Raw genomic sequence first — 21,880 nt, forward strand, 5'->3', positions numbered from 1 at the left:
AGCATGGAGTGTGAAAGTCTTCCTAAATTCAAACTAAACTATTCCTGCATTTTGATGGTGAGTAATATAATGAAAACTAAGTAATGAATTAAAAAAAAATAGGTTTGTATAGTATGTCAAAAGTCACCTGGAACAAGAGAGAATACAATGCCAGTGAAATAACTGTGGGATAAAGTGCTAACAGCCAAAGCTGAAAATTTTATTAAAGATAATTTTAGTATCTGAGTGAAAAGGTGAGAGTTGCTTATCATGCCTAAAGCACCTAAATTTTAAGGTTTTGCCAAATTATAGATTGTACTAAGATGCTAAAGATCGAAGATATCATTAAAAAAGAGCCACAACAGAGAGAGAGAGAGAAAGTTTTGAGAAGTGCTGATGGAAGGAGCTGCAGGAACGTTAATTGTGAGGACAAGACTGCGACAAAGCGCCTGTGCACTTCTTTTGACAATTTCTTCATGCGAACTTTTTTCATTAATTGTTAGCTGAAGAAGAGAAAGGTATCTATACATTTTCATCTTACAAAAAGGCTACGAATTAATTGTCATAAAAATTAAGAAGACATATTAGGCCCGTAGCTTTTTGTGTTCCCGCGGTGGTGGACAGTGACTGCTGTGGCGCTGCAGACGACAGTGAGATAGTAAACAGCCATGGATGAGGGTATGCTAGAAGAGGGCCCTCCTCAACCTGACACCTCTGTATCTCTGGACACCGCAGTCTTTGTCTTCTCCCTGTTTGACACCGGAGCCTTGCTGTTTCTTCTAGTCTACTATGTATCCTTTTCATTCTCCTTTAACACATAACAAAAGTGATCAAAAACTTTGGGGCATGGTGAGGTAAGGACGGGAGAAGCATTTGTGACTTTGTGAATACTATATAGAATTCAGTAGTTCTGATTATCCAACATCCTCCATCTCCAACAGTTAAAGGATTAGGAGGAACGCATAATTTATGTCATCAACTCGTATCAATTGTATAGCGATTAAAAAAAAGTTGACACGGTATGGAAGAAAGGGTGTTTTAACGAGTTCATATTTGGTTGGTTTCGAAAGATGGGATTATATTTGTGGTTATGGCCTTATTTTTCTGATATACTGATGAATTGCCTTTCTGTGTATGTACATCCCAAAGTTAATGTTATTTTTCACAGAACAGAAGAGGGTTTTAGGTTAGGTTTGATTGGTGGTAAACCTACAGAGTTTCACCACCTTGCCCTTTCTGGACGAAACTATTTTTTTCTGGTAGATTTCGGCTTGCTTTTAATTAAAATACCACTTGTTTTTGGCGCAAATCAACCAATTTTTTTTTTACAGCACCGAAACATATTGTGATTTGCATAAAAAAACATCTGGTAAATTAATTAAAAACAAGCCGAAATCTACCAGAAAAAAATAGTTTCGTCCAGAAAAGAACTTAACCTAACTAAACCTAACCTAACCCAACCTAACTTAACCTAACCTAACCCAACCTAACCTAACCTAACCTAACCTAACCTAACCTAACCTAACCTAACCTAACCTAACCTAACCTAACCTAACCCATCCTAACCTAACTTAACCTAACTAAACCTAACCTAACCTAACCCAACCAACCTAACCTAACTAAACCTAACCTCAGGAGCCGTCGTGATTGGTGGAAATAATTATGCTTTTTTTTTTTTTCATTGGCCTCCACTTCAGTTTCAAAGAACAGAACCAATCAGTGTAAACAGTTAAGCGCATGCTCAGACAATGGTATATCACGGAGCCCGCTGAGCCGCCGCGAGCGCATGACACCATCAATGTACGGCAGGGTTTGATGCGGGAGGCTATTGTCATGGCTGATCACCAAAACACACTTAAATTTTAAGAAATCTGTGTCACCATTCAAAAAGATTGCACCTAGTATATATGGGGTTCAAATTACTCGTAATCAGGAGCTCTATCTCTTGAGGTGGGTAAAAAACACGTAGCTGATTGTGGTGAAACTCTGCAGTAATACCGATTTGGTTTGGTATGGCTAGATTAGGTTAGGTTAGGTTAAGTGAAGTCCAGTTATGTTAGTAATCTCATCTTTCATTTTATGCATTCCATGAGGCTACATGTCTTAATAAATTGTTTAACCTCTAAAATTATTCAATAATGACTTTCAGGCTTCTTTTGATATGAACAAAACCTAACCTATCCTAGAAATTTCACATGTTCTACCTGTGAGATAACTTGCTCCTTTGGATGCACATGCGCAGAAGGCCAACTCATCAGTATTTTTGCAGCTCAAGGATTTCACATGACACCGGCAGGACATACACTTTATGAATGGAGTCCCTGTTGAGATGGTCTTCAATGCCGTGATCATGGTGTGCATCACTCACAGGTGTCCATGAAAAAAACTTATTTACATTGTAATGATCAGTGTTCCAAATCTGCTTTGTCACTACAATAAGATAGATTTTTACACTCTTGTAAATATTGTACAGAATTTATTCTTCCCTTTATTATCATTGTAGCAACTTTTAATATCCAGATGTTATATTGTTCCTTGACCAATGCACAGGTGATCACTCTCTCAGACCTGGAGTGTGACTACCTCAATGCTCAGCAGTGCTGCTACAGACTCAATTTAGTAAGTGTCTCTTCCTTTTTTATTGAAATAAGTAGTAGTTGATTATTTATTATCATAATATGTTTAAAGATAGTGTATAGTTATTTGCACACACTGATGAGCTTGTTATTGTAAATTCTGAATTCATTAGTAGGTAGTCTAAGTTAAGAAATTTTGAATTAATATTTGTTCCAGCCAGAGAATGTGTCTGGTGCACTTTTTTAATAATTGCTATACAAACTAGATAGTGGTAATGCTGAGTGGTCTGTGGTTGTGTTACAGTGGGTGATTCCCAAGCTGGCTGCCCACCTACTGCTCTCCTTAGTATTCCTGCTAACGGGACACTTCTATCTGTTCCTGGCCTCTCTGCCCCTCGCTGCATTCCTTGTCCGCGAGTGAGTTCATCTCTTGGTCTGTGTAGGGATGAGTGTAGATTGTAGCTTTCAGGTACTTTGTTACATCTATTGCACCCATGGGAGATGTAATGAAATTAATAGTGATGATTGCATAAACTTTTATATTGAAAATTAAAAAGATTATCTAGCTAAGAACAAAAATAAGACAAGTATTAATAATATTATTGATTATATGATGAAGACATTAAAAATGAAGACTAAAATTTAGGTGATGTGTTTTCAGGTATGTCAAGGTGCCAGCTGGGAACTTTGGTGTGTATGACCCAACAGAAATCCACCGCATGGGTCAGCTCAAGGCTCACATGAGGGACTCAGTCATTGGTATGGGCTACTACTTGGTCTTCTTCTTCATTTATCTATACTGGTAAGTGACTTTTTAGGATACAGTAAGATATTTCAATAATTAAGGTTACATTCTTTATAGCCAGGTGCTCAAATCCATGGGTTGAATCAATATATTCTTCATAATAGTATATTACCTAAAGAATCATTCTCTCTCTCTCTCTCTCTCTCTCTCTCTCTCTCTCTCTCTCTCTCTCTCTCTCCAAATGTAGCCTTTATACTGATACTTTAAGATTTTGTTTGTTTTGTTGTAATTTGAATATCAACATCAAATCATTGTCCAGTTGAATGTCACACTAATAACTCTGGAAAAAAAAAAAAAACTACTGTAGGCATCTTGCAGTTTTGAGGCATATTCCAGGAGACACTGACAAGTCTGTGATTTAGACAAAAATGTAACTTGTCCAGTACGTACTGGAGGCAGTATTTGACTCTGACTCGAATTGTGTTTAGCGTACTTCATCACTTTTTCAGCCTGCTGACCCACCTCCTGCGCTCCAACCCAGTCCCCAAGCCAGACTACGCTGATGACATTGGGTTGTAATTCTGCATAGGCAATGACTGGTGTGAAGTGTGCAGAATTGTGCATGAAGGGTGTCCATGTTTTAATTTTAAGTGACAACTGCTGTGGTTAAGGGGAGGGAGGTTCTGTCATAGGATTGTTTGAATCTGCATGTATGTGTTTTGTACTTAATCTGATTTTTTTGATTGATATTAACTTACTAGGCCTTTTTTGTGAAGGTATTTATTTTTGTACTTTCCAAGAAAACTTGGAATGATGTGATTTGTAATGAAGTGGGAGATAAAGGCTTGTGCAGTGCAGGATGCTAATGAACACATTGCCAGACAGGTTGTCACCAAGTGGATGCAGCCAAAACACAAGTAGGTATGAAGCCTTTGTAAATGACTGTGTTGATGATCTTCATAGCTATTAAAAGACTGAGGATGTTTCAGTCACTCATGTTGTACTAATATATCAACATTTTCATTATACAGGGAGTTGTTCATCTCGATTGATAATGTGAAAAGACAAAGCTTCCATCACAAAAAACAATTCAAGTCTGGTATAGACAATGGTATGTACATTTTTTCTTGAATGTAGCCTCCACCACAACACAGCTCATGAGAAGTACTAAAACTCAGAATGACTAAATGTACCTTCTTATTGTTATTGTTTGTTTCTACACTGGTAAAATGATAATGTTCTGTTAATCCTGATTCTAGTATGTTGTTTATTGCCAAAGTCGTAACATATGTGTTTCAAAATATTTTCATCAACTTCCTCATTGGAAAGTGTGTGTGTGTGTGTGTGTGTGTGCTGATTGTGATAACGAGATGAAGCTTAAATTAACAAAAATGTCTCGTGAAACTACAGTATTAAAGTTAGCTTGTATATCTGATGGGGAATAGAAGCCATCATTAGTAGAGGTTGTGGTCCTGGGCTTTAGGGAAATCTTTACTTGTGAATCAGCTCCAAAGAAATTAGATGATTTTTATGTAAGTGCTGTACACTGCATTACCACTTTGGTGGAATTTTTGCATCTTATGCTATTTTATTGTCCTGTGGACAGTGTAATATTTAACTCAAGTAAATACAGTTATAAGGTTCCGAGTGACATTGCTTCCTAGCAGCCTTGTGTTCCTTCTCAGGGATGACTTTTGCCTGAGAGCTTCAGAAATTAAGGTTTTATATTTACATTTGATATCACAAAAGTTTTGTCTTACTGGTGGGTGATGCTCAGTGGAAAGTGGACGTGTCTTTATTCATATTCTCTTGAGTTTAAAGTCACTTTCTTTGTTTTCTCAATGTGAAAATTGACTAGATGATTTCTCAAGTTTATCCTGTCATGTGATAAGAATATTGGCATCTTGCCCTTGATAAAGTTGTGTCGGCCAGGTGTATATGTTTTATGGCCATGTCAAAGTTCATTCCGTAGACACGGCTGTTGAGTCATAAGGTTCATTTGTGGACTACCAAAGAAAACATTTATGAATACATGTGACTAGGCCAGCTGTGAGATGTAAAGAATGCTTGAGTAAACACTGACTGTGTATAAAGTAGGTACATTGTTTTAATGTAGCCAAATAGCCTTTTTACATAGCCTTTTCTCTCCTTTTAGTTATTCAAGAGTGTAAGTAAAAGCTTAAGCAAGTGTTAAAAGGTGATAATCAGTATCTGAATAATCTTTTTAATTGATGTTTAGACTGCCTATTGAACAAAGCTAATGACATGCATCAATGAAATGTAAAGAAAAGAATTGGTTTGGGCATTACTGTTTATTGTTTTATCTCTTCAAAAAAATGTACACTTAAGAGGCTCTTTTAAAGTCATATTTTCTCAATTGATAGTAATAAATATATAAGTATAAAAGTATGGATGCTTAGTTCAATGACAAAGCTTGCAACATCTGGAAAAACAAAATGGGGAAAGTTTCAGCAACCAAGTCACTGTTAGAGATTCTGACATGCAAAAAACATGGTGGTTATCAAAAGTCTGGCATGGGAGAGCAGAAGAATGAGATGAAGAAAATTTTGAGTGTGATATTACTTTAGGTGAGAATATGCATAGGTAGCTAATTTAATTTAAATAACAGCACAACTACATGTTAGTATGCCATGCATGAATTATATCACCATACCAACAAATGTAAAGCACAGGAATTTGTGGTTCATGTTACAATGGATAATAAATAGAGAGAATTAGGTCTAAGCAACTCAACCAAGCAATGGCCACATATTATGTATGGTGTCCATTAGAATAATGAACAAATGTAATCTGTGATTTGCAGTTTTCTGCACAAACTAAATGAATTTATTTGAATAAATGTCATTGATGGAGTTTCCTACTTTAATAAAATAATATTAATATCTTAGAACTTTTTAGTGTATAATTGTGTAAAAGTTTAAAATTTAAATATTTAAACATTTTGTTACAATTTTTATTCAGAGTAAACTGAAGCAATAGTCACTGTTGCTTTTTATATAAATAGCTAAGTAGATGCCACAAATGATTTAATAATGTAGCATGAAAACCTGAAGGAACATGTTGCTGTACCTGCTACTGTATACAAGATTACGTGCAATGTAATTTACAAAATAAATTATACAGTATTTGAAATCCTTTACATTTGGGTTTATAAACATAAATTAATATATTACTATAAAAACAAGCTTGCAAATAGTCTAACATGAAGAGTTTAGTTTGATACAAACCTAACAGTTTGTATCCAAAGAGAAATTATTTCAAACATCTTGGAGAGAAAAGACTAGAATAACTATACAACAATTGGTTCTCATGCCATCTTTCACACACATCCATCTACCTACTTTTTTCCCACCCAGCACACACACACACACACACACACACACACACACACACACACAGGGGTGCATTATCTGGAGGAGATAGTATCTAACATCTGTATGGGACTCAGAGCATTTCTAATAGAGGGTTCAAGTAGCTCTCCTGCCACCACCATCTCCTCCAAAACCATGTGGAGTCGTTCAATGTTGAGGAGGATGTGCTTCTCAGAAAATTTGCCAAAGTATTTATGAAGAGCATTGACATACAAGCTCAAGAACTCATAGATCATTAGTTCATTCTCTGAGTGGTCAGCTGCAACAACGAACATGCAGGGTCCAAACCAGCGGAACACGAGAGTGTGTGGCCCATCTTCCAGGAAGTGACACTAAGAGGATTTGAAATGGATATTAGTCATTATTGAATACACCAGGAAGGATGGCTAAGAATTACATTTGTTGGTCTGATGTATGTTTATACAAATGCTTTAGCTTCCAAGCATAACAAAAGTTTTTATTCCCTAGTTTGAAGTTTCTTGAGTCAGATTAAAGTTCATATCTAACATTATGTATTGGTAGAATTAAAATTTTGGATTTAATTAATTATTTGGGCAATAAGTTTACTGCTATTTTTTTTATAGTTATTGATCATCACTGATAAGGATATTGTGATACTTTTTTTTTTTTTTTTTTTTTTTGTCGTACCAAGCTATGCTAAATACGTCTCCAACCACCAATCATCATCAATAAGACTCACAGCATCCTTGTCAGCATTTGTGCACTTTGCAATGACCCGGGCCTCTGTGGTGGGGCGGCTGGAGGGGCTGCTGTGGGTGAAGTAGTGGGAAAACTGCACACTACCATCCTTAGATATGAGAAGGTAATGCATCATCCTGGCAGTTCCCCCTAGGTCACCTCATCATGCTGAAATTGTATACATCTTCGAAAATTACAAATGCTTTATCTTGATTTTTACTTGGTTTATCTGGTTCTATTCTAATATAAGATGGTGCTCAACAAAGCCTCCATAACAATGTTTACAAAAATAGGATATATAGGTAGTAATAAAGTAAGTAAAATTTGGTTAGCCTACAAATTATCTCTTATCAAAATATGGCATCCCATCCTTACTTTTCATCTATGTCTCTGGATCAGCCCACCCTAAAATCCCCATGGCTGTTAAGGATGGAGAAGAAAAATTGGACAATTAGTGCATTTTCGTCTGTTCGGATAGCGTAGCGGCTCTAGCGGGGACGAGTGATGGCAGACATGCCATCACAGTCAGCAATGTTATAGTGACTTGAAAAAATTGGCCTATTTTTACCATACCTATACCAAACCCATGAATTCCCAACATACCCCAGGGCTTGCTTGCTAGAGGGCAGCAACAGGAAACTTAAGGTAGAGCCTTGTATAAACAAGACTTTGACTTAAGGAACCATTGTTGTTACAGCAATAAAAGGTCTTAAACTAATTTATCTTATTGCCAGACAGATAAAAAAAATAATCATCCCTTACAGCAGAAGTGAAGATGTTGAGGAAACAGCCAGAGGTGTGTTTTCTTCTTCTTGGGGGTTTGTTGTGGCAGAGGTGTGTTTTCCTCGTCCAAGTCTGTGCGTGATTATGCTGTTTTGTGTATATGAAGGATTGGGCCTTGTCTAGGACTGAATGTGAAGGGTGTGTGTGTATGGGTGTGCTTTACTAACCATGTGTAAGGGACTGCCGGCATAGTATATGGGTAGTTATACATAAAATGAAGAAAAAAGAAAAGCTGAACTACTATAATAAATAAATTGAGATAAAACTGCAAAGATCAAGAGCTGTTACGCCGAACGAGCCACAACTAAAGAGCGAAGGAACGCTGGCTCAGTACTAAACACATCACACGTGGGCCATCAGAAGGCACAACAAGGGCTACTCACTCTCACACTTCGTACTCAACATCACATGGGCATGGACCTCAGATATTACCTCGATGAGACGGGCAAGAAGATCTACACACTCAAGGTAAGCGTGAATTGTGGGGAAGGCAGGAAGACACATGAGTTAATCCAGTCAATCATTCAGGTAGCAGTCAGGGAAGGTTCACCCCAATAGAGGATAGGTAGTGAGTGGCCATATGCTTTACTAAGATTTGGTATACCGATTGATTCTTATGTATTTACTTTTTTATATTTTCAGGATAAGGATCCACATGGAAAACCCACATTCTCTGCCCACCCAGGTATGAAAATATTGGTTTGCGTTGTTGCTTTATATATACAAGGCTTTATAGTCCCAAATCTCAATACATACAAATTATTTATCAATGCACAGCAAAAACAAATAATTTCCCTCCACCCTGTCATTCTACTGGTTCTTACACTTAGTCATACTTCAACCTTGCTTCTTCAAATTTAAGTGAGGGTGACTGTTGACAGACTTTTAGAATCTTAACAGTATGTGGGCAAAATATAACATAATCTTAGTCTTCTAATTTTGAGGCAGTAATCATGTACTTCTGAGCAAAATATGATAGCTTTCTCAAATTGTGATCTAGTTTTTCATTGAAAAGATCAGCAGTGAAATAAAAGAACAGACTTATATAAACTTAACCTTACCTTTTTCAGTATTCATAAATTTTGATGCCCTTGACTAGTATTCCTCTTATATTAAAAAAGAAGTATATACAATATGAAATAAAATGTTATGTTAATCCCATGAAGGTGTACATGTGAAGGAATTAAGTAACCTCACCTCATCTCCCACAGCACGATTCAGCCCGGAGGACAAGTATTCCTTCTACCGCCTTACCATCAAGAGAAGATTCGGTCTGCTGCTCACCCAGAAACCTCCCATTGTCTATTAATCCACCAGTGAAGAGTGGAACTTGATGTGTTTCCTGTAGGATTGAAACTCAGTATGGTGTCAAGATACTGAATCAATATCACCCTTTTATATATTATTACTTCATTTATTGTACCTGTGGAGAATAGATGTCTGGTTATTTACAGTGAGGAGTTGACTGTCTATGTCTTTGTCTATGTTATGCCCATTGAAGTCAGGCATATAGTGTTTGATGATTGTTGAATTGGCTGATTATATTTGATTGGTTAAGAGAAGGGGAGGTGAAGTGACAAAGAAATATGGCAATAATGAGAATAAGCAGTGTACTAAAATTATCAATAGTGATGAAATTGAGTTGGAGTCAGTGTAATTCAAATATATATTAGGATGAACTTTGATGTGTGTCATATTCCCATTTTTAGTGACGTGAAGAGCAACATAAGTCCAGTGAGGCATAAACATTTTGTTTGTGTAAGTAAAGTAATGGCTAAAAGTGATAAGTATATGTGATGGTTCATCACATTATCCTTACTGGATACTAAAACCAAATTGTTTTATTTATTGATTGTCACGGATAATGAAGAAAGGGGGAAAAGCCCACTGTTGTCTACCTAGAGGAAAGGGCAAAAAGGAGAATGTATTAACGTCTACACGTTACTTGGTGTTCTCTAATAAGTTATTTCTAACGTTACAAGGAAAATAGAAAGTTAGTAAATCCTTAATGAAGAGAATAAGACGGATATTCACAAATTTTAATAGTAGCAATAGTATACAACAAATGCTCTTGGATCAAAAGTTTCAAAACAAATTTAAATGATACAAAACAAAAGCAAAGAAAGATGTAAATAACAATCCATGAAATTTTGTACAATAGTCTGCAAAATCATTGACATTGTATAGGTAGATAGATAGTATATAGCAGTGATTCAAGTACCAGACCAAAAAGAGAAAGAAAGCCAACACCATACATAAAAAAAAAAAAAAGCAAATCAAATAAATAACAAAAAGAAAACAACCAAAATATTCTCTAAAAAATATTGGTATTGCATAAATAGAAACACAATAATCACACAATTAGCAGACGAACAATGAAATACAAAAATACACCAGGGAAATCAAAACTACTCAAAGAATAATAATAAAAATCAATAAAAAAATAACGTTCATTCAAAATATTACATGGAAACAAATAAAAACTCCGGAGAACAAAACCTCACACTACTAGACATTTTGAGTCAGGTAGTCGAGCACGCGGCGTCTGCTTGTGACAGTGTAGGGGGCGGGCAAGTCAATACTCCTTTTAATTCTCGTGTTTCCTAGTCACTGTGTGTCCCTTCCTGCCCGTCCACCTAGAATTTGTCTCTTCAGAGTGAGGTGAGACCCGGTGGCAGCCCTGAGGAGCGTGGTGAGGAGAAATACAGGCGGTAAGGGTTGGAGAGGCGGCGAGGGGAGAGGGAGTGTGTGCGTGTGCGGTGTGGTGTGGTGGCATGGAAGTGTAGGGGCGTGTTGCAGGAGTGTTGTTTGTAGTGATTCAATAAGGATATGTGAGGTTAGGATGCAGTGGGATCGATGATTGAATGATGAGAATAATGTTAAGTGCCGTGGGAGTGTTGCCTGGGTGTCGTGGTGATGGGAGAAGTTGATGGGGTGGTTTTTTATGGGATAGGTCAAATTTAATCATCATCTCCAACTCAGACTATGTTATTACCATGATTTATTCTAAGCTTTAGGTGAATCCTCTGAATTGTGTCACCCTCACCGATGTCCAGTGCATGTATCAAGGGATGGAGGGCATAGTGACCCTGCAAGACATGGCAACCTTGCCAGATGTGTGGCTTGTTGAAGTACTTTATTTTACACCTTGGAATTAAGAAGGGTAAATATTTACAAGAAATCCTTGTTTGCAAAATATTGTCATTTGTCTCCTTAGACTTTTGAATATTTAAATCCAAAATTGTGTATTTCAGAATCCCTGACCAACTAAACCAAAACAAACTTAATCTAAGTTAACCTAACCCTAAACCGAATCTAATTCTGTTTCTGGCACGATGTGTTGGCTTATGAAGGCATCAATATGAGGCAGTAATGGCTGAGCACAAAAAACCTTTATAGGCACAAAGTGCAGTGAGTTTACCATCGTAACATGTAGATGTATCATGCTCTACTGACAAGGACTGATAGTAAACATTAACCTTGATGTGTTTGTCTTCAGTAAGTGTAACGTTAGGATGTGTTATATTCTAACACTGAATTGCTCAAATAGGTAAATTAAGCCACTTTTTTTATTGAACAGTGTTTACTAGAGTTGCATGTGTGTGTGTATGTTGTAGGGGCAGGCAACCTCTGTCTCTCAAAGACCTAGTGCTTAACCCACCACCCTGCTCGGCATTGATATTGAAATCAGTGTCACTCTTGTCTCCCTGGCAGCAACAACAGCAGCAGCAGCAGTATTACACCTGTTACAGTGTAAGGCAAGATGGAGGTGGTTCAAGAAAAGCTACACAGGATGAAGGACCTCTATGATTGGTCCCTATCCATAGCAGGTGTGTGAGGCTGTTTTGTGGAAGATTTTCTCTCTCTCTCTCTCTCTCTCTCTCTCTCTCTCTCTCTCTCTCTCTCTCTCTCTCTCTCTCTCTCTCTCTCTCTCTCTCTCATTAAGTCAGAAAATTTTTATGGGTGCTATTATAATTTTGGCATACAGATTGACAAAATTTAAACACTTTTACTAGCAGAAACACTCTTGAGAACACAGTTTACCATTTATGTAGCCTTTTGTAAATAATGAAAGTGAGAGAGCAAAGTGTTTCTGTATACCCAAGATGTGACAGTTTCCGTATTTATTCCCCTACATTTCCTCACAGATGATCGAGTGAGGGAGTGGCCATTGATGTCCTCCCCACTCCCGACGCTGGGTCTGATGGCAGCCTACCTTACCATGGTGAAGGTGGGCCCCAGGTTGATGCAGCACCGCCCTGCCTTCCAGTTGAGAATACCGCTTATTGTCTACAACCTTGCCATTATGCTGCTCAATCTCTACATTGGTGTGGAGGTGAGCTAGTGTGGTGGTGGTGGTATTTATGTGTGCTGTACATAAGTGGTGTTGTAGGTATAATAGTACAAACACTGTCTTTGCTATGATGATATTACCTACTAGTCATGAGTTCAGTATATTTTAATAGATACCATAACTTTTGCTACTTTTTTGTTGTGTATTCATTTTTTCTCTTCGTAGATGAAAAATTAGTTTGTTGCTTAAGTTAGGTTGATTTATATATTGCCAAGTGAATGTTAGCCTGCAGTTCTTGATCTTATGTACTTGATGCGTATGTTTTACGTGTGGCAGATAATTTAACATTGTATCTGTGTCACTCGTACAGCTGGTCAATACTAGCCATGAATTTAATGTATTTTTAACTTATACCATAACTTTTGCTGCTTCTTTTGTTGTGTATTAATTTTTTTCTCTTCCAAGATGAAAATTATTGTTCATTGCTTAGGTTGGGTTGATTTATTTATTGCAAAGTGGATGTTACCCTGCAGTTCCTGGTCTTATGTACTTACATGTAGCAGATCATTTAACACTGTATCTTTGTCATCTTCACAGCTGGCCATTGTGTCAGTGAGGCTGCGGTACAGTTGGTTTTGCCAGCCGGTTGATTACTCCACCAATCCTGATGAAATGAGGGTAAGTGTTCAGTCATCCATGATAGTGAAGCCTTGACATACCCATCTTTTCACCTCTTGGTTGCTCTGGGTGAGTGTTGCCTCAGTAGACCTTCTATGGGACTGGCATCTAAGTGGGTCTTTTTGTTTAATTGTTTTTGTTGCTCTTACATAAGAAAATATATAAGTCTTCATTTGCTCTTTCTTTACTCCATTGCCATCCCTCAAATTCTTCAGTCCCTCTTTCATCACTCCAGCTCTCTCTCAAATTGAAGAGCTTTTGAAAAAAACTATCATCCTCACACCTCAAAGCATCATTTTCACCACCTCACCACTCCTCCACCTCACATGAAGAAAAAAAAAACTTCATTAATCATTTCCTCCACTTTATCACTCCACCACCCCACTAAAAAGGAAAAAACTCAATTCTATCTTTCTTCACTTCATCTAACACTTAAAATCCTTCAGTACTGGGGCACATTTTTGCCTTTAGTTTTGAGTATGATTAGACCATTTTATTGACATCAGAAAGGGTCTATGGAGGTCAGAAGATTAATGGTTACAGTCTTCACTATTTTAATCCCAACCTAATTTTCTGAAGCTGTTTAAAATCACCAAATAATAAGCAGAATGAATACATAAATGCATCATGGTACTGAAGGAGTTAAACCATCATTTCCTCCACCACACCACTCCTCCACCTCACATCCCATGGTCCCTCCCTCAGATAGCAGCAGCCCTATGGTGGTACTACATATCCAAGCTGGTGGAGTTCACTGACACTCTGTTCTTCATTCTGCGCAAGAAAACTAACCAACTTACCTTCCTGCACATCTACCACCACTCCACCATGTTCTGCCTCTGGTGGATTGGCATCAAATGGGTCGCTGGTGGATCCTGTGAGTGGAGTAATTGTGGATCAGGCCATCATGCTCTTTGTTTTATTGCTTTTCTTGCTTTCTTCTTTGTTTGATGTTTTTTTTTTTTTTTTCATATATTTTGTACTCTGGGTTTTTGTTTTTGCTTCTTTCCTATTTTCTGTTCTTTTTCTATTTTGATTCCCTAGATGTGTTTTTTTTTCTTTGTCTTTTCTATTTTTTATAGTTTTTTTTTATTTCAGTGTTTATTATTTTGCTTTTTTGTGTTCATTTATTTTCTATTATTTTTGTCTTTTTGTCTTTTATTTAAGTGTGGTCATTGTATTTTCCCTTTCTTTCAGTTTTTCATGTCTGTGTTCTTTATGTAATCAATCTAACTAGCTCTTGTCTTGACCAGATATTATTTTCATGGTTGTCTTCTCTTTTCAGGATGCATCTTTCATACACGATGTTGGCTGCATTATCAAACAAATATATTATGTACATAGTTAATGAAAGAATCAGTGTTCCTTTGATATCACAATTTAACAACAGAATCTTTGTTCATGCACTTGTTACTGCAGTGAAATTATTTAAGTTCTCTGTAATTTTCTTTGACATTCTATTGTATATTGTTTTTCTCTTTGTGTGTCTCTTAAACAGTATAAATCACAACTAGGCCTGGAACACACCACACCTGTCAGCCTCTCAATGTACCAACACCTTGCCAAGCATTGACAGACTCACACAAAGACCAGCCATCCTAACTAATTTCTGGGATGGACTGGGATATGTTAGATTAGGTCAAGTTACATAACCTAATCTAAGCTTACTTTACCCAAGAGAAGTTGGAGTGGCTGGTCTTCATGTGAGCCTGTTTATTTTATCCTTTTAGAGCACTTTTTTAAAGACTACCAGCACACATAGTAGATAGATGACTTAAGCTGCCAACACACCTACATTTTATTGACACACCTAAGAGACACAGTCAAGTAGAGGGAGTGCATTCAGTCCTCCCACATTAGTAACCTTTTCTATTTATCAAGCTTTTACTCAGCAGTCTGTATTCTCAAATGGTTCATTCAAAGGATATTGGAGTTGATTTGTTGGGTTCCCATGGTGTTTTGTCATACATATGGTGCTGAGTCCGTTTAACATGAAAAAAAAAAAAAACACACACACACACACGAGAAGCTACAAGAAATTGTCAGTTCTGTGTGTGGCAATCCCCTTATGAAACACACCTGCCCAGTTCTACCTATCATCCATAATTGTCTTTAATCTTTTAAGGCTGCCTTCTGACTCAACACTAAGGATTTTTTTATTGAGTCTATTCCAATGGAACCTTTTTAACATGGAGTCAGATGCCAAAACATTTGAGAGTACAGATTCGTGAACAATTGAAGCGCATTGTCCTCCCTTCCTGGAGCGTCTCCTTTTAACGCACCTCAAATGTTTCAGCCTTTTTGGCCGCCATGATGAACAGCTTTGTGCACGTGGTCATGTATGCTTACTATGGCCTTTCCGCCTTTGGCCCAGCGGTGCAGAAGTACTTGTGGTGGAAGAAGCACATCACCTGCATACAGCTGGTAGGGATGGTCTGTTTGTTTGGGTTGATCGCCCTCCCCATACCTGAAGCATCTTGGGACTGAGTCTTATGTGGCCCTCCTCTTCCTCCTCTTCCTCCTTCTTTTTCTTCATTATCATCATCACTTGTTCTCCAGTTGGTAGAGACTTCTTGTCAGGTTGATATTGCCATTTCATTCTGTTTCTGATCACATTGAGGTTCTAGTTTTTCATTCTGCTGTGTTGTGTCATTTTAATTTCATGTTTGTCTCCTGTTTCTGTGAAGTATTTGAGTGAGAATGAGTGCCGTGTATGGTATAGGTGCTGTTTGGAATATTAAAAGATTACATTTAGTATGCAATTTGCTTGAGAAAGCTTTTTCTTGGTCCAAATTCATCTATGAATTTTTTTTTTAATTTTTTTTATTTATTTTTTTTTTTTACATTACAAGGGCACTGGCCAAGGGCAAACAAAGTGTTGGAAAAAAAAAATCCCGCTGGTTGCCAGGCCCTGTTAAGAGGAAAGTAGAAAGAGAAAAACAAAAATCTAAAAGGAGGGTCCAGTTAACGTAAGAGGTGTCTTGACACCTCTTTGAAAGAGTTTAAGTCATAGGCAGGTGGAAATACAGACACAGGTAGAGAGTTCCAGAGTTTACCAGTGTAGGGAATGAAGGAGTGAAGATACTGGTTAACTCTTGCATTAGGAAGATGGACAGAATAGGGATGAGAAGAAGTAGAGAGTCTTGTGCAGCGAGGCCGCAGGAGGGGGGAAGGCATGCAGTTAGCAAGTTCAGAAGAGCAGACAGCATGAAAACAGCGGTAGAAGACAGATAAAGATGCAACATTGCGGCGGTGACTTAAAGAATCAAGACAGTCAGTTAGTTATGTTTGTGTGTGTCTGTGCATGTGGTTTAAAGTTATAGGAAATACATACAGATCTGCTGCTGTGTATTGTCTCAAAAAAAGTGAATTCATATAGACTGAAAATTATTGTTAAGTCACCTATAGTGCACCTCAGCGGCTTCACACCTGACACAGGGGTGGACACATGTTGAATGGAGAGCTTCTATTGACTGACTGACCGACCTTCCTTGCTTGTTTTGTGTCTCTGTTCTCTCACATGTCATGATTTTCAAAGCTTTACCACCTGGTTGTATAGAATTTCATCACCTTTTCACTGTATCACCTTAAAAACATGTGGTCTGCATGGGTGAGGCAAAGGAGGAAGATAAAGAGTACTAAAGAAGTTTTGTGTGTGTGGAAAGTATTATATTGATGCAGATGGTTTTGTTCATATATAAGTCATTATGTGGTGTGTGTGTGTGTGTGTGTGTGTGTGTGTGTGTGTAAGAAGTTAGAACTAGAATGTCAAGTAAAGTTTGTCTTTCCACTTATCTGCAAGAAGCAGTTACCATAAAAAACTGAATAAATACCAGTTTTCCACACCAAGTTTCTTCAAGGAATGGAATGTTTACTAATACAAGCCCAAGTGTACAGATGGATATTTAGTTCTCCCTCCAAGTTTTTTAGGGAGAGCATACATTGTGTTACATTTGTGAATCTGTAACAGAAACACAGTGATTCACTGCCTGGTTTCAGATCCAGTTCACCAGTGCAGGGGTGCTGGGGGCCCGGGCCATCGTAGTGGGATGTGACTTCCCCCTTTGGATGCAGTATGCTCTGGTGGTGTACATGAGTAGCTTTATCATCCTCTTTGGCCAGTTCTATGTCCAGCACTATAGGCTCAAGGTAAGGCTCTCCCCTCCCCTCACTCCTCCTTCAGTGCTTCTGTTTAGATTGGTTCAGAGAAGTAAGTTGATAGAAGGATATTCATGAGATGTGCTTTAAAAATGTCCTGCTGCACTGCTCCTCTGATGTGGGCATTCTTAAATGAGATGTAGTAATGATAAGCAAGTTTTGATTATTTTCATTGAAGGTGACAAAAAAGTTACACAAAATACCATGGGAAGCATAATATTCTAGATTTCATTTCCTTTTATGACAAGTGTTCTTAAATGTGTGTGTGTGTTTGTATTCCTCCTTGAGTAGCAAAAGAGGGTGAAGGGAAGCAAGAATGGCACCGCCGGCCACCAGGGAGGAGCTAACGGCATCACCCACAATGGCGTGACCTCAGCCAAGCAGCACATGGCCAATGGTGTGGTCAGGCAGGACGGACAGGTGAGGCTGGGTACTGCTTGTTCTTTCTTTTTCTATCTTCCTCCCTCCCTCACCACTGATTAGATGTTCTATATAATGTGGAATAATTTGCTAGGAAAACTCCATTTCTTCTCACAACTTCCTATACAGGCAACCCCCGCTTAACAAAGGGATTACGTTCCCAAAAAACACTTTGTTAAGCGAAACTTCGTTAAGCGAACCGATTATAATAAGTTTAACCTGACTTGAACTTCCATTGAGAGTAAGCAAAGCGAGAGTGCATCATAGTACAGTGAAAGGTTTAATGAAAGTAGAAATTATGAAGTTTAACATTTAGGCAGTTTAATGTAAGTCATTATAATGTACACTAATGTATGTATGTATGTAACTTTATAATGTTGATGATCTTAAATTTATGAAGGGATGGAGAGTGAAACGGGAAAGACACTAACCGGCAACCTGTGGAATGTAAACAAAGGGTGCATCATTGTACCGCATGCAAAACTTATGTACCACATTTCCACAAGGCTTTCCATTTTATCCATTGTAGAGTCACGAGTTCAGGTGGTTCTTTTAGCTTGCAAGGAAGATACAGTCTCACCAGCCTTCTTAATAGAGTCTGCTGACTTGAAAATAGAGACAGTAGATAGAGTCAAGATGGTGGTCAGCAATGCTATAGTTTTCTTGCCTCTCGTGTCTGTGAATAATATCCAGCTTCACTTCGAGAGTAAGAGACTTCCTGGTCTTCTTAGGAATGCTAGGCCACATTGCAGGGCGTTTTGGTGGTAAGTTGAGCGAGTGAAGACGAGCTGCTGCTGATGCTGTTATGGGAGTGAGTGGTGCGTGTGTTGTCCACGAGAGGCTTGATCTTGATTCTACAGGTGTCCCAGGATTTCTCCTGAGGCAGGCCTTAGTATTTGCGGCTCCTGGTGTATTCAAAAGCTTGTCGGCTTGCATGATACGGCAGGTCTTTCAAACTTGGAAAAAATTACCTGGATAAAACTTCTTTAAAGCGAGTTTGGTGTTCGTTAAATGAGCAGATGGTAGTAAAATAAAACCTTCGTTGTAGCGAAATTTTGTTGTGTGAACCTTTGTTAAACGGGGGTTGCCTGTATTTATCATTTACTGAGGGATGAATTCCTAGGAATGCCATATTTCTTCACAACTAAACTAGCCATTTAGTGAGGAACAGAAAACTTAATTACCTGGTTAAATCAGGCTCACAAGGAAGGCTCGGGCAAGAAGTCAGGTGGCAGCGGGCAGAAGGGCGGGCAGCGGGGAGGCAATGCTCGCACCAGGGGACAGCTGCGCCGTGAGGGCCGTGCACGCCATGACTCTTAATGCTGCTCCACTAGTACCATCCAGAAGGCATCCATATACCGACCAAGGCACTGAGTGGATACACATTTTGGTGGCACGGGCTTTGTGTGTGTGTGTGTGTGTGTGAGTGAGCGAGTGTAAGTGAATGAATGATTGAGAGCTTTCTCCATACATTCCAGACTTCACACCATTGCTCGTCACAGTGAGTCAGGGCAAGGGATGAAGGAGTCTGTAGTTGTAGTTGTTAATCATTAAGGTGATCTGGTCAGTAAGATAAACTAACTCATTGGTTGTCAAGTTGAGAGAGAGATTAAGTATTTTATTGATCTTTTAATCACTTGTTACTTACACCAAAGACTGTTTGCATCCCCTGATGGTCTCCTCCTGCTCCTGAATGCAACATTTTGCAAGCTGGGAAGAAAGTTATGACAGTTTATATTTTGAGATTTATGGTATTGTTACTTTAATAGATTTTCGTACATGTGTGTCATATATATATATATATATATATATATATATATATATATATATATATATATATATATATATATATATATATATATATATATATATATATATATATATATATATATATATATATATATATATATATATATATATATATATATATATATATATATATATATATATATATATATATATATATATATATATATATATATATATATATATATATATATATATATATATATATATATATATATATATATATATATATATATATATATATATATATATATATATATATATTGCTGTACACTGAAATGTACAGTGATGTGGGAGATGAGTGCACTGAACTCTGTGTCTGCTAAGTATGTTCGTCATGAAGAGAAGTCATATTAGTGGTGTACTACGTATTTGGAAGTAATGATGAAACGCATTTAGTTATATAAGACAGCTTTAACTACTAATATGTATACACTGTTGTAGTGTATCCACATTCCTCAGGATGAGAAAGACTCAGAATCTGTCAGTGTCTCTCTGTATGCCAGGCTGAGATTCCCTTCAATGGAGATCACCCAGATATTCATAACACATCATCTTCTCTCATGGAAATAGAGATAGTACAGAGGAGGATGCTCCCTGTCCCCAGCTGGCCCCTGTGACTTACCTTTAATTAATGCTGTACAGGGAATGCTGTGGCAACATTCTTCCACTTTGGCCACAGTGTGCCATCAAACCATCCTCCTACCACAGCAGGGGGTAAAACACGCAGACGTTTGTGTTGTTAACCATGACTGGTGATCTCTCTCTTGTTCTAAGACGCAGTGCACCTTGATGAAGTTGAACATCACTGCCATATCCAGTTTTTTACTTCACCCGGTCAGTACTAGTCCAGCTCTAGATACGTGATATTGGATTGAGTAGTGCTCACTGCTGTGCAGAGTGCACGGATGACTGTCATGAGGCTCAGGATGAGTCACTTAACACTGAGCTTCATTCATTTATCCCTAGTGTTAGTGTTACCTGCATTGTGTTGCTGAACAGTTCATTTCTCTGCTTGAGTTTGTACCCCAAGTGTGTGTGTGTGTGTGTGTGTGTGTGTGTGTGTGTGTGTGTGTGTGTGTGTGTGTGTGTGTGTGTGTGTGTCTGTGTGCGTGTGTTTATGCACACACACTATAATCCATTTTGCTTGTGTTAATTGTTGTGATTCATTTCCACTGTGACCGCAGCCGTGGAGGAGTCAGCGGCTTGGAAGGTGTGAGTGTGGGGCTGGTGTGCAGTTGTGAGTCAGTTTATATTGTTAATGTTTAAAAGTTGAAGATAAGTTAAAAATTGGTGTTTACTGCTCAATGTGCTGTTATGGGAAAGAGGAAGAGTATGAAAGACATTGAATCTTACAAGACATCTCCACCTTAATGGTTGAGGAGGCAGACAAAGTATGAATTAGCTTGGTCTCCTCCATGTTTTATCCAAGGCTTCTGGAATGCTCTAACATAAGACTTAATTTTAACATAAATTAAAGATGCCAATATGCAATGTACATTTCCACTTGTTTTCAAGAAATATTATGCTCTAATCCACAATGAAAACATTGTTACATTTTATGTTAAGTAATATAGGTATTCAGATTACTATCAGAATTATGTCCTGGTTGCTTCAGCTCACTACAGAACTTGAAACAAACTGTTCCATGCAGCTATAATGTGAAATTTGAAAGGAGGAACAGTCCTCTATGAAAGTTAATTGATCCTTTTTGAGATAGTAATCCTTGGGACTGTGAGTTTGGTTACTATTGGACATAATATTAGTGTACAAAGTTAACTGATTTTACATGACAATTTCAGTCTTGGTGAGGTGTGTTGCAGGTGTTGTGGCGTGACTTGTGGCATTTTAGCTTAGCTTGTTTTTCTCATTCCTGTAAATATTGACCATTGAGGTGTGGCAGTGCACTTCCAGAGAAGCTGCTGCTTTGTTATGATGCATTAACTTGAGGTTGAGGCAGATGGAGTGATGGACATTTAGGTTAAGGAATGAGTATTATAGGACACAGGAGGACCTCGTCATTCCATCCTGCCTGTGATGTACCTGGTGGTGCAGTGATGATGCATATATGTCCACTCATTGCTGTAAAGACAGTCCTGAATTCCTTCATGTCCTGCCACAAGCCAGGATCTCACTGTGGGATGAGAGGGTGAGCAACCAGCAGCTCTCATCATCCTATCTAGTCCTTGGCTGGCAGGGAAGCTGAAGGCCAGTATTGGGTTGTGTAGGAAACATTCTTCTCTACAGTATTACATTAATTTTTCTTGTGTGTACTTGTGACTTTAATTTATCATGTTGTGTTTTCAAGGAGACTTGTACACTGGGACTGCAGTCCCTTTGGGGGCTGAGG

The 21,880-nt window shown here is 38.0% G+C and overlaps 3 protein-coding genes across 7 annotated transcripts; 2 read left to right on the forward strand and 1 right to left on the reverse strand.

Annotated features, from left to right (window-relative positions):
• Positions 1-586: 586 nt before the first annotated feature.
• Positions 587-6,448, forward strand: LOC123509587 (protein cornichon homolog 4-like). Its single transcript, XM_045264001.1, has 5 exons — positions 587-770; positions 2,530-2,598; positions 2,860-2,972; positions 3,217-3,357; positions 3,810-6,448. The coding sequence occupies exons 1-5, from the start codon at positions 648-650 to the stop codon at positions 3,877-3,879; spliced, it is 516 nt and encodes a 171-aa protein (XP_045119936.1). The 5' UTR covers positions 587-647; the 3' UTR covers positions 3,880-6,448.
• LOC123509588 (AP-4 complex subunit sigma-1-like) lies at positions 5,598-8,440 on the reverse strand. Of its 2 annotated transcripts, XM_045264002.1 has the most exons (3): positions 8,154-8,440; positions 7,393-7,559; positions 5,598-7,024 (listed from the first exon to the last, which is right to left on the reverse strand). In XM_045264002.1, the coding sequence occupies exons 2-3, from the start codon at positions 7,525-7,527 to the stop codon at positions 6,728-6,730; spliced, it is 432 nt and encodes a 143-aa protein (XP_045119937.1). In that variant the 5' UTR covers positions 7,528-7,559; positions 8,154-8,440; the 3' UTR covers positions 5,598-6,727. The 2 variants fall into 2 exon arrangements, with proteins under 2 accessions (XP_045119937.1, XP_045119938.1); XM_045264003.1 differs by lacking the exon at positions 8,154-8,440 and having other exon boundaries at positions 7,393-7,575.
• Positions 8,441-10,687: 2,247 nt separating this feature from the next.
• Positions 10,688-19,509, forward strand: LOC123509590 (elongation of very long chain fatty acids protein 4-like). Of its 4 annotated transcripts, none has more exons than XM_045264007.1 (10): positions 10,701-10,835; positions 11,186-11,337; positions 11,889-12,004; positions 12,323-12,510; positions 13,066-13,146; positions 13,852-14,023; positions 15,443-15,570; positions 17,146-17,295; positions 17,596-17,724; positions 18,922-19,509. In XM_045264007.1, exons 3-10 carry the CDS (start codon positions 11,938-11,940, stop codon positions 19,042-19,044), a joined length of 1,038 nt encoding a protein of 345 aa, XP_045119942.1. In that variant the 5' UTR covers positions 10,701-10,835; positions 11,186-11,337; positions 11,889-11,937; the 3' UTR covers positions 19,045-19,509. The 4 variants fall into 4 exon arrangements, with proteins under 4 accessions (XP_045119940.1, XP_045119942.1, XP_045119941.1 ...); XM_045264006.1 differs by having other exon boundaries at positions 10,705-10,885; XM_045264005.1 differs by lacking the exon at positions 11,186-11,337 and having other exon boundaries at positions 10,688-10,835.
• The last annotated feature ends 2,371 nt before the right edge of the window (positions 19,510-21,880 follow it).

This window comes from Portunus trituberculatus, chromosome 27 (assembly GCF_017591435.1).
Source record: "Portunus trituberculatus isolate SZX2019 chromosome 27, ASM1759143v1, whole genome shotgun sequence".
Taxonomy (NCBI): Eukaryota; Metazoa; Arthropoda; class Malacostraca; order Decapoda; family Portunidae; genus Portunus; species Portunus trituberculatus.

Excerpts from the sequence above, each read along its gene's own strand:
- LOC123509587 (XM_045264001.1), top strand. The coding sequence starts at position 648 with ATGGATGAGGGTATGCTAGAAGAGGGCCCTCCTCAACCTGACACCTCT. Across the intron at positions 2,599-2,859 it reads GCTGCTACAGACTCAATTTA|TGGGTGATTCCCAAGCTGGC; the intron begins GTAAGTGTCTCT and ends GTTGTGTTACAG. Across the intron at positions 2,973-3,216 it reads GCTGCATTCCTTGTCCGCGA|GTATGTCAAGGTGCCAGCTG; the intron begins GTGAGTTCATCT and ends ATGTGTTTTCAG.
- LOC123509588 (XM_045264002.1), bottom strand. The coding sequence starts at position 7,527 with ATGATGCATTACCTTCTCATATCTAAGGATGGTAGTGTGCAGTTTTCC. Across the intron at positions 7,025-7,392 it reads CAAATGCTGACAAGGATGCT|TGTCACTTCCTGGAAGATGG; the intron begins GTGAGTCTTATT and ends AAATCCTCTTAG.
- LOC123509590 (XM_045264005.1), top strand. The coding sequence starts at position 11,938 with ATGGAGGTGGTTCAAGAAAAGCTACACAGGATGAAGGACCTCTATGAT. Across the intron at positions 12,005-12,322 it reads TTGGTCCCTATCCATAGCAG|ATGATCGAGTGAGGGAGTGG; the intron begins GTGTGTGAGGCT and ends ATTTCCTCACAG. Across the intron at positions 14,024-15,442 it reads ATGGGTCGCTGGTGGATCCT|CCTTTTTGGCCGCCATGATG; the intron begins GTGAGTGGAGTA and ends CAAATGTTTCAG.